The sequence below is a fragment of the Prosopis cineraria genome, unplaced genomic scaffold (assembly GCF_029017545.1).
Source record: "Prosopis cineraria cultivar Desert tree isolate PC_DT_omini unplaced genomic scaffold, ASM2901754v1 PC2, whole genome shotgun sequence".
NCBI lineage: Eukaryota > Viridiplantae > Streptophyta > Magnoliopsida > Fabales > Fabaceae > Prosopis > Prosopis cineraria.
In genome coordinates, this window is record NW_026555333.1 from 14,522,641 (window position 1) to 14,536,177 (window position 13,537).

Genomic DNA, 13,537 nt, shown 5'->3' on the forward strand with positions numbered 1-13,537 from the left:
TATACGTGACTCTTAAATTTTATATTTTATTGAAATTAATGACCATAATGAAAGGCTGTTTGGAAATTACAAAAGCATGTCCCAACAACTTCTTGTAGTTAAGGAGGGCTAATGTTCTAAAAAGTTTATCTATCAGTCTGTCACATCGTTAATCTATGTTTAAGATCAAATAGAGTTTTAAAAATTTGCTCTGTATTTATGATCGGAGGGAGTGGTTATTATACATTTATGACCTTTAAAATTCATGTGGACTTTGTAATATACGCTTTTTAATCCCTTTGCAAAACTTGTGGCTGAACGAATTGGTAACACTAAATATGTTTTTGGAATCAAGACATATTTTGGCATAAAAAAAGAATCAAGGCACACTCAATGGTTCCCACTTCTTTTAACTTTTTCACCTCAACTTTCAAAGGGGGCAAAAACATATGTGAACATTGAGGCTGCCTATGACACTTAATTAATATTTCCTTGATCTCAATTTATAAAACAATTTTTTAATAAAATTATATATATCAATAAAGTTTATTAAATATAATTTACAATTTTAATCTTTCTATATTGTAATAACAAGTGAAATAACGAGGGTTCATATTATAATAGTCATCATTAATGAAACTTTATCTTTTTCAAATTGTCTTATATTTTAACTAGGGCTATACAAAGGATTGGACGATACTAGATTTCAACCTAACCCAAAGTCTAATCTTTTTCTTAAGAAAGACTAGGTTAGGAAACCTATAATTCGGTTTTATCCAGTGATAACCTGAAAATTAATAAGACTGGACTTGGTCTATAAAACTATAAGATTGATCCTATTAGTCCAGTATTTACTTAACTATTTTTTTTCCTTTTCCTTTATGAGAGATGATAATCCATTTCAACCAAATAAATCCAATTAAGATAATAAAACACTTATAATCATAATAAATCTATAATAATTTCCAACAATAAGAAAAAAATATTTCAATTACAAGCTAAATAATTTAAATTTATAACTTTAACAAAAACAATAATCAACAAACTTAAACAACACTTCATTGCAACAATAATTTATAAAAAAATTCAATAAATCTTCATACATTCATCTTCTTAATGTCAATTATACTTGAAGCATTTTTTAAAAATAAATTAATTATAATTATATTAAATAAATTAATAGGACAGAACTAGACCAAGTGATTTAAATGTCCAGTGTCCTGTCCAGTTTAACTTGACAAAATAGTCTAATCTTTTCAGTTTTTTTAATCTTAAAGGACCAATGTTTATACAGAACGGACAGGACAAGACTATCTTGGGTCAAATTGGGTCAAATTGGACCGGAAGACTTTTGTACAATTCTAATTTTAAGACACCAAGTCATTTCAAAAAATGTCTTATAAATTAAGATAAATGGAATATAAAATATAATAATTTAATTTTTAACATAAATAAATATTCCAAATTCCAAATCTTCAAAGTTGCATCAGAAGCTTTGATGTATCTGTGGGGTTTGGTGATTGGGACACTTGGGAAGAAAGCAATTAGGTGTAGAAGATAGGGCATGAAATTATTGAATTGAGAAATGCTCATCCCATTATTATTGTGTGGCCAATGCAGAAAATTTGATGAGATGGGGTTGATTCCGTGCTTGGCTTGATTAACGCATTAACCTACTTAAATTCTATCACATCAAAATTGAACATCATTTTTTTTTTTGAGACATAACCAGATTAGCCGCTAAAGTTAAACCAATTGTTAAGAGTCTTTATTTTGTTTCCAAGCTCAGTGGCTTCTCATGTCAAGTTTTTGCTTAGAAAGTGACTGCTTGCTTCCATATATGTAGTAAAATTCATTTAATTATAACTAAATACATTTTTCAGTGAATTATATGGAGAAAGATAAGAGCATAATATTATTCCTGACTTGTGAACAATGAGACTTGTTATAAATTCTAGTATTTATATTAATTTATGCTTTGTTATTGTAATATTGGTGGAAATATTGATATTTTAATGGGAAATTATTTTCCTCTTCTTTGACAAATTTCTTAGAGAGAACTATCTTTCATTACATACATAGTTTCACATATCCTCTCCATTTAAATTCTTGATTACTAGATCAAACTCAAATGCCCATACCAGTCCTCTTTCACTTTTTATGTCAAAATTTAGATGGAAATGTGTATTATGCTACATTAATTATAGAATTTTGCCTGCATTAATTGAGTTTGGCACCTCAAGGTTACATTGGATTTTAATTAATTTTGGTTAAGTCAAAAAGCACCACAAGAGTGACAAAACTCTCCCAATTAATATTTAACACAGCTTTATATTCGGGATTCAAATTCAAAACTAATAATTAAGATAACACAGTCTCTTATTATATGAGTAACATTTATGGTGTCCATTTTCTCTTTAAAATTAAAGAAAGTTATTACATGTAAGGTATGTAATTTTTGAATAAGAGAAGTTGATGAAATTTTGAAAATGGTTGCTTGTGGAGGAAATTATGGCAGAGTAGAGCTATGAGATGGACATAATGGGAACATATATGGCCATGTCGAAGTACACATAGATGTAGGGATTGACTAATAAGAAAAGTGTTGAGTTGATGAGAATCTATTATGATGATTGATGAGAGTATTTTGTGGGACAAGCTCCACCCCCTTCTGTCTGATTTTGTTCTCCTCAGGATCTTCTCTAATAATACCGCCCCAAAAGCAATTAAATTGGCTTTTTTATGGATTCTTCACTAAATATCACCCTTTTTTTTTTTTCAAAAAAAGAAAAATTATCACACCACTGCTTATATTTCACACCACTTTCATTATCTGGGCTATCCCTATTTTCATTTTATATTTTTGGGCCATCATCCATGTCACCTCAAATAATCTGTTCAAATTAAAATTGTCGTGAAAAAGTGATAGTGACACATTTTTTCGTACATTGATATTTCATTTAAATTTAGATCATCCATGGAAAATATGAACTTAATAATTTTGATATTTATAAATGTGTGTGTGTGTGTGTGTGAAGAGAATAAGGTGCTCCCATCAGACACATGGTGGTGTTTTCCAATCTGGGGAAGATAATGGATGTCAGCAACAAGGAGAATTGAGTCAAGGAATTGCGTTTGGTCAAGGATGGTGGGGATATAATGTTTCTTTTATTCAGCTCATATATCCTCTTATATACTTTTATAGTTTTATTTATAACTTTCTTTTAATATATTTTATTAAAATTAAAATTTTTAAAAAATTATTAACTTTCTCTAAATATTTAATAATTTTTTAATTTTATTTCTATTAAAATTTTTTTACTTTTATTAAGTATACATATTTTAAGAATATATTTTTTCTTTTTAATATTCAATAGAGGTTAAATAAAAAAATTATAATAAAAATTTAATGAAATGATTTATAAATAGGGCAAACAAAATCTTCTCTCTCTTTTTTTATAAATAATATTCTCTCTAGTCCTATTTATAGGATAGAAAGAAGGATTTTTTTGATCCTATTTACAAGCTACGTCATTAAATTCTCATAACAATTTTTTTTATTTTTTATTGAATATTAGAGAGAGAAAATATGTTATTGAAGTATGTATATTTAATAGAAATAAAAGTTAATAATTTATTAAATTTTAAGATAGAGTTAATAAATTTTAAAATTTTTTTAATATTGATAAAATATGTTGATAGTAATTTATATATAAAATTAAAAGAGTATAGGACAGAGTAAGAGGTAATTTTATTCCAAAAATATGATTGTAAACTAAATGTAAATGTGAACACTTTTGTTAAGGTCAGCACGAGAGACTGCTCTCTCTCTCTCTCTCTCTCTCTCATGCTTGTTCTAATTCATGTTGACAAATGAGAGAGATAATATGAATGGCTTTGAAGAGAAGAAGGGGTAAAAACCAGTTTAATAATTAATCTCACTCAAAGGAATTATGACCATCATACTAAATATCATATATTTATATTTTAAAAAAAACACAAAAAAAGGGGGAGGTGGGGCCAGAGGAAAGAAGCATAAAATCTGAGGAAATCTGAGAGTCCAGCTAAGAGATGTTGACACTAAATGCAACGTGTCCTCCTCTTTTCTTTTCTGGGACGTGACCCCCCCAACTCTTTCTCTTCTCTTCTCTTCCCTGTCTCAATCTAAACCCCTCCATTTTTGTTTTTTGTTTTTGTTAAGAAAATTTGTTCATCTTTTTTTGCTTTGGTTCAAAATAAAAGTAGAAGGAGTGTTATTTTTTTAATAGTTCCGTGTAAATAAAATTTTGAAATTAAAAAAATGGTAATTTACTCCCAGAAAATGTAATGAATCATATTATCTATGCAATGCATTATAAACAGAGTGAACTCTATTTTGAATTACATTTTATTTGAAATATAAATATTTTTTTATAAATTCTAGAAAGAAAAGGGAAAAATGGAAAAGAAAGGAAGAAAATGATGGGACCCAAATAACAAATTAGTATTCATCGATATGCCTCAAAACTCAAGGGGGTCCCAAACTAAAGAGCTTGGTCATCAAATTTTATGTCCGTCTTCTAGTTGGACATGCGACACCTGTGTCCGTCATTTTTGCAAAAATGGGCCAAAAACACAGTGATATATTATTTTAACTGAAACTAAAAATTTTAAATCTCCACTACATTTTGATTAAAAAATTAAATTTTGTGAACAATTTTAAAGCCACGCCCTCTAAAGTCTCATCATTTTGATGTCGTTATTTTTTTTTTGGCAACTTGCAAACTAAGTATTTATACGTATAAATAAAAGTCGCTATAATTATACTGTACTTATAATTTACATCAAACTTCTTGCCATGCATAAAAAAATTGTATAATAAGAATAGTTCTCGTACACTAAAGTTAAATCCAGTATTATGTTTGTATTTTCTTATTTAATAATAATAATAATATATGCAGATAATATATGTAAAGTTCTAAATTTGAATATCACTCTTTTTGCCCATAGTAATTTAATTAAAAGATATTTATTATTTGTTCTCAATACTTTGAGACAGACAGTGAAACATATTCCTTGCGTCAAGAAAATAGGATTTTTTCAGTCAATTCCCTAAACGCAACATAATTTTAGCCAAAATTTACAAAACTCTAAAATTTCATTTTACATTTGCAGCGATTGAAATAAAATCAAAGAACAAACTTAAAATGATCTTATTGTTATTGCCTCCGTGGTGAAACAAGATATAGGAATAGCCCATATAGAAAAGATGAGATGAAAGAAGAGTTACAAATTCATAATATTAATATATTATTAATGAGTATATATTTTATTTGCATCAATTATTTATTTCTCATCCATCAATTGTTCATGCTTTAACTTTATCAAGAAGAATAAGATCATTTGTATTATCTCTTTAATTTTATTTCAGCCACTCAATTATTTAAAAAGTTAACTGAAATTATGTTGAGTGAGAGGTTTTGCTGAATTTTCTTTTTTTTTTTTGAAACAAAAAAAGATGTACGTGTATATATCTATATATATATATATTTTGGGCCATGCATAGTTACAGCTTCATGTACCTGAAAAGTAGTGTACATAAGATGATGCTGGCGGTGTGTTCAGGAGCAGAATACTTGCTTCTGTTTTCTTGCCTGCTGTCCTACGGCCCCGCGCCATGATAATTTCCCAAATTACTCCCCAAAATAATTTATGTTGTTTATTTCTTTCCATATATTAAAAGAAAAGGTTGGATGTCTTCGTCGTTGTCATGGCCACAGCCTTTTCCACTAAAAAAATCAAAGTTTCCGATGATTTATCTCACCCTCAAATGATGTACAGGCCTCAATTTTAGAAAATCTTGAAAAGACTCCCAGAAAAATGGGGAGGCACGGAGATATTAAGAGTTACTAGTTTTTTCCCTCGAGCGCTTTTCATTTTACGACTTGATACTTTGAAATTAACCGGAGAAGCACAAGATATTTAGCAACTGGGAAAAAAGACATCAAATGTTAAAACCCAGATTTTGCTTCAAAAAATCAGACACAGTGCAAGAGAAAATCCAATCATATAGAGCTCAAATATATATATATATATATAGACAAATAAAAGCGTGTCAACCGCTGATTTTGAAGGCTTTGTTGACACTGCGATTTTCACTAACCTACAATTTCCTGTAATCATTTGCTCATTTTTCCAAATGTTACAATTCTGAAATTTCTTATCTCACTTCCATTCTCCTTCACCTTCTCGTCACAATTCTTTCTGATCTCTCTCCCTTCATGCTTTGGTTTCCAAATGGGTTTCTTAAGTTCGGTTTTTCGTTATCCTCCGTTTGATCTGTTTTTAATTATTGTTCCCATCGTCGCCTGGTTTCTCTCTCCTCAAATCCACCACCACCACGCTCACATTGTCCGTGCTATGCCGGGCCAGAGCTAGCTTAGTCAGCAAGATGGATGCGTCCGAGCAAGCCTTGTCCGAACCATCCACGGCGGAGTACACCGCCACGTCGCTTCCCGGCGATCTTGGAGGCGACGGCGGTTTCTGCACCTTCAGGCACATCCGTACGACCCCGCATGCGGTGTCGTTTGATACCACGTCCCACAGCCCGTCACTGGCAAGTATCAAACACTCGTCCTCGTCTGTCCGCTCCGTCACCGTCACCTCCGGCTCCGATATCACGTACGGTTTTAGATAATTATCGCCTGCACATAAGAGCGTTTAGTTAATTGGGATTTCAAGTTCAGATATACTAAAATGCAACGATTTTTGCGATTGGGTGCCAACGAGTAATCTCGCTCACCTATGGCTCTGGACATTGCCAAGACTCCGAGAACCCTAGGACCGTCCCAGTAAATGACCCGTCCTCCAGCGGCTTGAACTCGGAGCAACTCGTCGGGTCGGTCGGGCTGCAAAAACGGAAATCAGCGAAATCAGCACGCGCGATTCTAAGAAAGCGTGACGGAAGGAACGAGGCACCATCAAATCAAATGATTTGCGCGTGCCGCGACGCGCCAACGAATCGGTTTGCAATAACACAGTTCCAAGTTTCCGAATCCCAGCGCGTCACCGGGAATTTGAATATCATACAAGAATCCAAAGATTAACCTTTCTTTTATTTCCGTTTAAATACTGGCAAGATTAAAACCCACCTTGTGATCGGACGAGAGGGGGATGGCGACGCCGTTTCGGCAGAGAACGGCGCGGGAGTCGCCGCAGTTGGAGACGATGACCTTATCCGGCGTAACAACGGCAACAACCGCGGTAGATCCAACAGCGTCGCAGTGAGGTGTCTGAAGCTCGCACCTGCAGGTGGAGTTCTGGTTGCTCTGGCTCCAGTTCTGCACCTCCTCGTCCATCCGAGCGAAACTCTGTTCCATCGTAGACTTCCATTCCAAATCCTCTCGCGCTCCACCGACCTCTTCCTTCACAATATCATGCAACCTATCCTTACAGATCGTCGCAACCTGTTCGAACAAACGAAACCAAACTAAGAACCAGAAGAACCAGATGGATCGACTACTAAAACAATTAAGAGCCAGTCAATTTCGACGGAAAAAGTATTTACATGAGAGCAACCATGGCCGTCGAACACACCGAAGTAGTGAAGCTCATTCCGATTTTGACCCTGTTCTTGGCAGAACGAAGGACGAACTGAAACCGCATCTTCCATGTCCCTCCTCCTACCACAAACCGATGTAACCCCAAACTTTGGACACTCGTTAATACTCTCATTATCACACTCTTTTGTAGCACTTGAATTTAACGAAGAAACCCTCGACGGAGCTTCGTCCCCTTTGTGTTCCTCCTCGTTCTGTTCTTCTTCCTTCTCAACACCGCTAGATTTACAATTCTCCACCGCGTTTACGCAGTCTCTTGGTTGCGTCTGAGAACTAGCAGAGAGATCCAGCTTCTGGCGCTTCAAGCTAGTCTCGGGCAGCGGCACGGCCATGTCAGCCATGAGTTTTAAAGGCACTATATCCAACCTCCGGCGCCGAGAGGGTCGGCCCGGCTCAATTGGAGTTGGGGTCTCACCTTCTCCAACAACACCGCAGCATATCCCAGCCATCCCAAAACACGCCAAATAGACCAAGCAACAAGGGGGGGAAAAACCCACACAAAATTCCGAGCTCAAAATAATAAGATCTTCAAGGATTAATCAAAAGCAGAAACAGAAGTAGGAGTAGAATTGAAAAGCCGAAAGGGCCACAGAGAACTGAGAGAGAAGGAGATCCGTTGAGAGCTGGATGGAAAGACCCATTGAAATGGGCGGGGCAGAAGCTTTTCTAGGGAGAGGGGGGAGGGCTAGCAAATTCACCTGGGGGCCACATTTCATCACGGGCAGGCTGCCCGTCACCGTCACGGGCATGATCCGACAGATACAGTTGGTATGACGTCGAACGATTGAATACCAAGACGCAATCTGCACCGTCCGTGGCATCACAAGCTGATCAAAATTCAACCACGTGTAGTGCTTTTTCGTTTTTGGGGTACGTGGCCCAATCATTTCGCACCACGCTTGATTGAAATGTTCTTCCTTTTCTGACACGCATGTGGTCCTCAAGACTACCCCGCCTCTCTCACTCCCCACAATCGTTTCACTCCCTCCCCCCACCCCTTCTCTCTCTCTCTCTCTCTCTCTCTCTCTCGCTCGCAATTTTCCCTCCTTTTTTCCCGTTTTCTTTCTTTTTTTTTTTCTTTTAAAGGTCTCTTATGACACTCGTCCGAAAATGTCACCACGTGGCACGATCGTCAAATACGAGATTCCTGTTTGATTCTGGTCTCCACGTTCACTTCCGTGGATGGACAGAACACGCGCCTTCAGAATTCCTTTCCCCCCCGGTTACCCGTTCTGTTGACATTTTAAAACTTTTGTATTTGAGAGTAATTGCGTGGTTTCTTGTTGAGAGATTTTGTTATGGATATTCGTTAGTAATATGATTTGATGACCTTAAGAGAATAAGAATAAATTAAAAAGGACGAGAAACACAGTAGTGGTTACTGGTTACTTTTCTCAATATAATGGCTTTAATGTTCTCTCCTAGGTGGGTTGATAAATCAACATCTTATATCTCTATTCGATCTTCTAAGAAATGGGATCCCTGTGTTGGTATTGTTCGTTTTGTTCCTTTTTTTGTGCTCAGATTGTCTTTATATTATTATTATTATTATTATTAGTGGTTATTGCCTTCAGTTTTTAAAAAAAAAATCCATTGTTTGTGTCCATTTTTCCTGGTTTTGTTTTTGGATTTTTTAAAATGACAAAATTTAAACAAGTTGAATTTCAAGATTAATCATAACCATAAAATATTTTTTGCTTATACTTTTTGTTTGTGTGTGTCGTTCATGTTTAATCTTCTTTAGTATGAATTATGACATGAAATTTATCAAGCAAAGCAGGATAAACAAGGTCCCCGGGGGGGAGAAGAAGAAGAAAGCTATTGATTTACCAGAAAAAGCGAAAATAAATGCAATCATGTAAAAAATAAATAAAAATATTTATATCAGATCTTTAAAAACGTGTTATTGGCAATATTTTGAATTTCAATTGAATTTTTTTTTGTCTAACTTCCATGTTTATCATCATTCTGTTAAAGAAATTCATTCAATTAAAATAAATAATTTCCAACAATTTAAATTCAATTTAGCTGATTTTTTTCAAATATTTTAATTTTAATAATCGTTTAATCTCGAAAGAATCAAAACGTAGAATAATGCTCCTTCGTTTTCAATTATATAAACCTTTTTGCAACTCCGAGCGATTCCTTTTTATGAGACATTTTCTCAAACTGTCCATTGTGTTTATTATTATTTTTTTGAAAAAAAATGCATATTAATAAAGATGTCTTCACATTAATTAATTAGGAAAAAAAGAGAACGAGCTCAATTTATATCTATTGAGAAATTTATTACTTTTAACTAAATAATTATATCTCTCAATCTTTTGAGAGTTGCTTCAAGGTGGAGGGAGCATTAATTTTTTAACTATGAAATGAAAATAATTTTTTATACCGTAAAATAAAATTTTTATTTAAAAAATCTTGATTTTATTATTTTAAGTTGCTTTGTATTTCATTTCCCACCTCCCATGTGAGTCATATAGAGTTGCTAGGGCTGTGCAAAAGTCTCCCAGTCCTGTCTGGTCCAGTCCAACCCGAGATGGTCTCAGTCTTGTTCGGTCTGTATAGTCACTGGTCCTTCAGGACCAAAAGGACTAAAAAGACCAGACTATTTTTTCGGGTTGGACTGGACAAGAGACCAGGCATCCGGACCACTTGGTCCAGTCCAGTCCTATTAATTTTTTTTATTATAATTATAATTAATTTATTTTTGACAAATGTTTAAAGTGTAATTGATGCTAAGGAGATGATTGCATAAAGATTTATTAAGTTTGTTTCTAAATTGTTATTGTAATATAGTGTTGTTGAATTTTTTGAGTACTGTTTTTATTAAAGTTTATAAATTTAAATAATTTAGACTATAACAAAAATATTTTTTTTCTTATTGTTAGAAATTATTATGGATTTATTATTATTATAAGTATTTTTACTATCTTAATTGAGTTTATTATGTTGGAATATATTATTGACTCTCATAGAATAAAAAGAGGGAAAAAAAGCTGAGTGAGTACTGGACTGACAGGACCAGTCTCCCAGTCCTATGGACCAAGTCCGGTCCTGTTAATCTTCGGGTTATCACTGGACAAGACTGGACTACGGGTTACCTAACCCAGTCTTTTTCATAAAAGAGACCGGACTTCGGGTTAGGGTGAAGTCCAGTGCTGTCCAGTCCTTTGTGCAGCCCTAAGAGTTGCTAGTCCCATTCGCAGGGATCATGAAAAAATTGAGGATGCATTTGATGGAGGCTACCCTGACACGTGCCCTTCCTCTCTCAACACCTGTACTTTATTTATATTTATATTTATAATTTAAAAAACAAAAACAGAGAAAAGAGGAGCGTGAACAGAGGGAGCGCGTGGAAGTTGGAAACCAGACTGGTGAGAGAGGGTTCGCTTTATTCCGCCCGTTCCAGTTGTCCAATGAAAGCGATCGTCGTAACAAGCGAGATTTGGACACGTGTGGGACCGCATGTCAAAACCGATTGACGCTTGCAGAATATCTGAGCTCCCCATTACTGCTTCCCCGACACGTGGCCACTATCTACGTGGAGCCGAAAGCGTTCGTGTTACCTCCCCGCCAAACCCACCCCACCCCCGCGACCCCTCTTTTGCAATTTCCATATATTTTTGTCGTCCGGCTGTAAATAATAATAAACCACTCCAATTATTATAATCCCGAAATAGCCCCCCACATTTCTCTGATTTCCTCGCCCCCTGACACCTGTCCCCGTAATTAACACACCTAACTCCACGTAATCACATTCCTATATCGCCCGCCCCGCCTCCCTCTTAATTATTTAATTAGCGTTAACGAACGTAACTTATGCCATAATTATAAATTATTAGTCACCAGTGAACCACATGGGGTCATGCCACTCGACGGCTCTTACATACCCTCAACGTGAAAATAGAAAACAATCATAATCACCGGCCACTTGGATCAACTGATTAGAAACTCATTCTCATTTAATGAAAAAATCTTGAGTTGGAGTCCTATATATGCCTGAAGAGATGCATGTAAGTTCTCAACTAGATTAAAAACTTCGAATAGCAGAACGATAAAGGAAAAAAACCATCGCCAATAACTTATCAGTTTGTAAAGCTAAATAATAGTTCTTTAATTCAGTGTGTGTGTGTGTGTACGTGGATTGTGGAAGGTCTTGCCATTGTTTTAATTAATTAAGGGAATAGAATAGTTCGATTCATATTTCGATCTCGGGGAAGGCATGCCATGTGTGAGTGATCGTCTCACTAAAATATCTACCTGATTTAAAATATATATATTTGATGATTAATAATGAGTTGATTTTTCACATCGTTTTCCGATATGACAAGGCATCGGTGTCATTTCTATTTTAATTGAAAGTGAAATTAAATGTGTGGCGAGACTAATCATTCCTAAAAAGTGATATGCATAAATAATTAAATAAATCGTGGGTTGAAATTAATAGCGACAAATTTTGGTTTATGAACCACACATTAACAAATATTAGTATTTTAATCAATCTTGATGGGGGGAAATCATTTCTTTTTCTCCAAAAGAAAGGATGTGGTATTGTCCTGGTCAACGAAAATTTTGATGGGTTGGAAATTTTTTTGCCAAAGAAGCAGATATATTCATTAGCTTTAAGAAGCTAAATCAATCTGATACAGTAGCAGCAACATAGAAACGAACCAATCAAGGAAAAACACAAAGCATAAAGCAACAGAATGAAAAACAAAACAAAGGGATAGATCATGACGCAATATCTCATCTAAACAGGGTGAGTAAAGATGGGAACTGCCAGGCGCAGAAGCCGAATTCGAAAACACATGCTTTATAAATCGTATCTTGATGAGTAATTCAATGACTCACCGGATCAACTTGCTAAGTGATTGCCTCTAAGATTAAAAACGTTATTCACAATGGTTAAGCAGCCCCTCATAGAGAGACACTCATAAAGACGGAGAGAAGAGGTAAGCTCCAGCCACGAGTTAGGGTCTGTTTGGTTTGAGGGAGGAGGAGGGAGAGGGGGAGGGGAGGGGAGTTTCCCCCCAATTTAAAAGGGAGGCTTTGGAGGGGAGGGGAGGGGAGGCCTCTCCCCTCCCGCCCAACCAAACGGAGTCTTAAGGTCTACAAATATTTGAGATTTTTTTTTCAAAGAGCTTCTTACATCATTGAACCAACAATATACAGTATTAGTTTATGGGTATGAATCCATTAATTTTATATTAAAAAAATTAACCTTCTTAAGTCCATTACAATAGCTCGGCGGTCAGACGTTAACTGTTATTAAAATTTAACGGTCAACATTGCATAATTTTAACATATTGGGGAATGTTAGTATTTTTTTATAAATTTAATGGGTATTCATGTATTATTATTAACTTAAAAATACTAGAAGCTCTTATATGAACTTTTTTTGAGTATTTTACACATTTCCCTTTTATTTATCTTACATGTGATGGGTTGGATACTTGGATTTGAAGAATCATTAAAAATGAAATAAAAAAGTGAAACTTATCATACATGTCATTATATATCTTCTAATTGATCCGTGTTTAAAATATACTAGTACTAATACTGTTGGTGCGTAAAAAATATTAATTAATTATACGTATAAAAATATGTTTACAAATTAGTGTTCCGTAAGGTGCGGGTCTTGTTCCTTCGTCAAGATTAATCAATTCATAATTTCACAGGGGAAAAAATAAAGGATATTATTCCCTGCATGTTTCATCTAAATGCTACTGATATTTTGGAATTTCTGTTGCAGGAAAAGATAACTAATGTTTCTGTCAAGGAATCCCAGCAAGCAAGGCAAGACCATAATAATGTCATAGGAGAAAGGATTAGGAAGATGATAAATCAAGATCAATAGATATTGATTTGTTTAATTTTCCAACGTAGCGTCGATTTATGACGTAAGGAATTGATTCAAACTTTCTATAATTAATTATTTTCTTTAAATGATTCGTTCA

At 34.5% G+C, this 13,537-nt stretch overlaps 1 protein-coding gene across 1 annotated transcript; it reads right to left on the reverse strand.

The window, feature by feature from the left end:
• Positions 1 to 6,028: 6,028 nt before the first annotated feature.
• Positions 6,029 to 8,216, reverse strand: LOC129304113 (protein phosphatase 2C 37-like). The gene is made up of 4 exons (XM_054943757.1): positions 7,526 to 8,216; positions 7,110 to 7,424; positions 6,761 to 6,866; positions 6,029 to 6,662 (listed from the first exon to the last, which is right to left on the reverse strand). Exons 1-4 carry the CDS (start codon positions 8,024 to 8,026, stop codon positions 6,304 to 6,306), a joined length of 1,281 nt encoding a protein of 426 aa, XP_054799732.1. The 5' UTR covers positions 8,027 to 8,216; the 3' UTR covers positions 6,029 to 6,303.
• Between the last annotated feature and the right edge of the window lie 5,321 nt (positions 8,217 to 13,537).

What these genes read in the sequence shown, in the direction of transcription:
- LOC129304113 (XM_054943757.1), bottom strand. Translation starts at nt 8,026, where the DNA reads ATGGCTGGGATATGCTGCGGTGTTGTTGGAGAAGGTGAGACCCCAACT. An exon ending in ACGGCCATGGTTGCTCTCAT is followed by an intron (nt 7,425 to 7,525) that starts GTAAATACTTTT and finishes TTGTTCGAACAG; the next exon opens with GTTGCGACGATCTGTAAGGA. An exon ending in GGCAATGTCCAGAGCCATAG is followed by an intron (nt 6,663 to 6,760) that starts GTGAGCGAGATT and finishes TCTTATGTGCAG; the next exon opens with GCGATAATTATCTAAAACCG.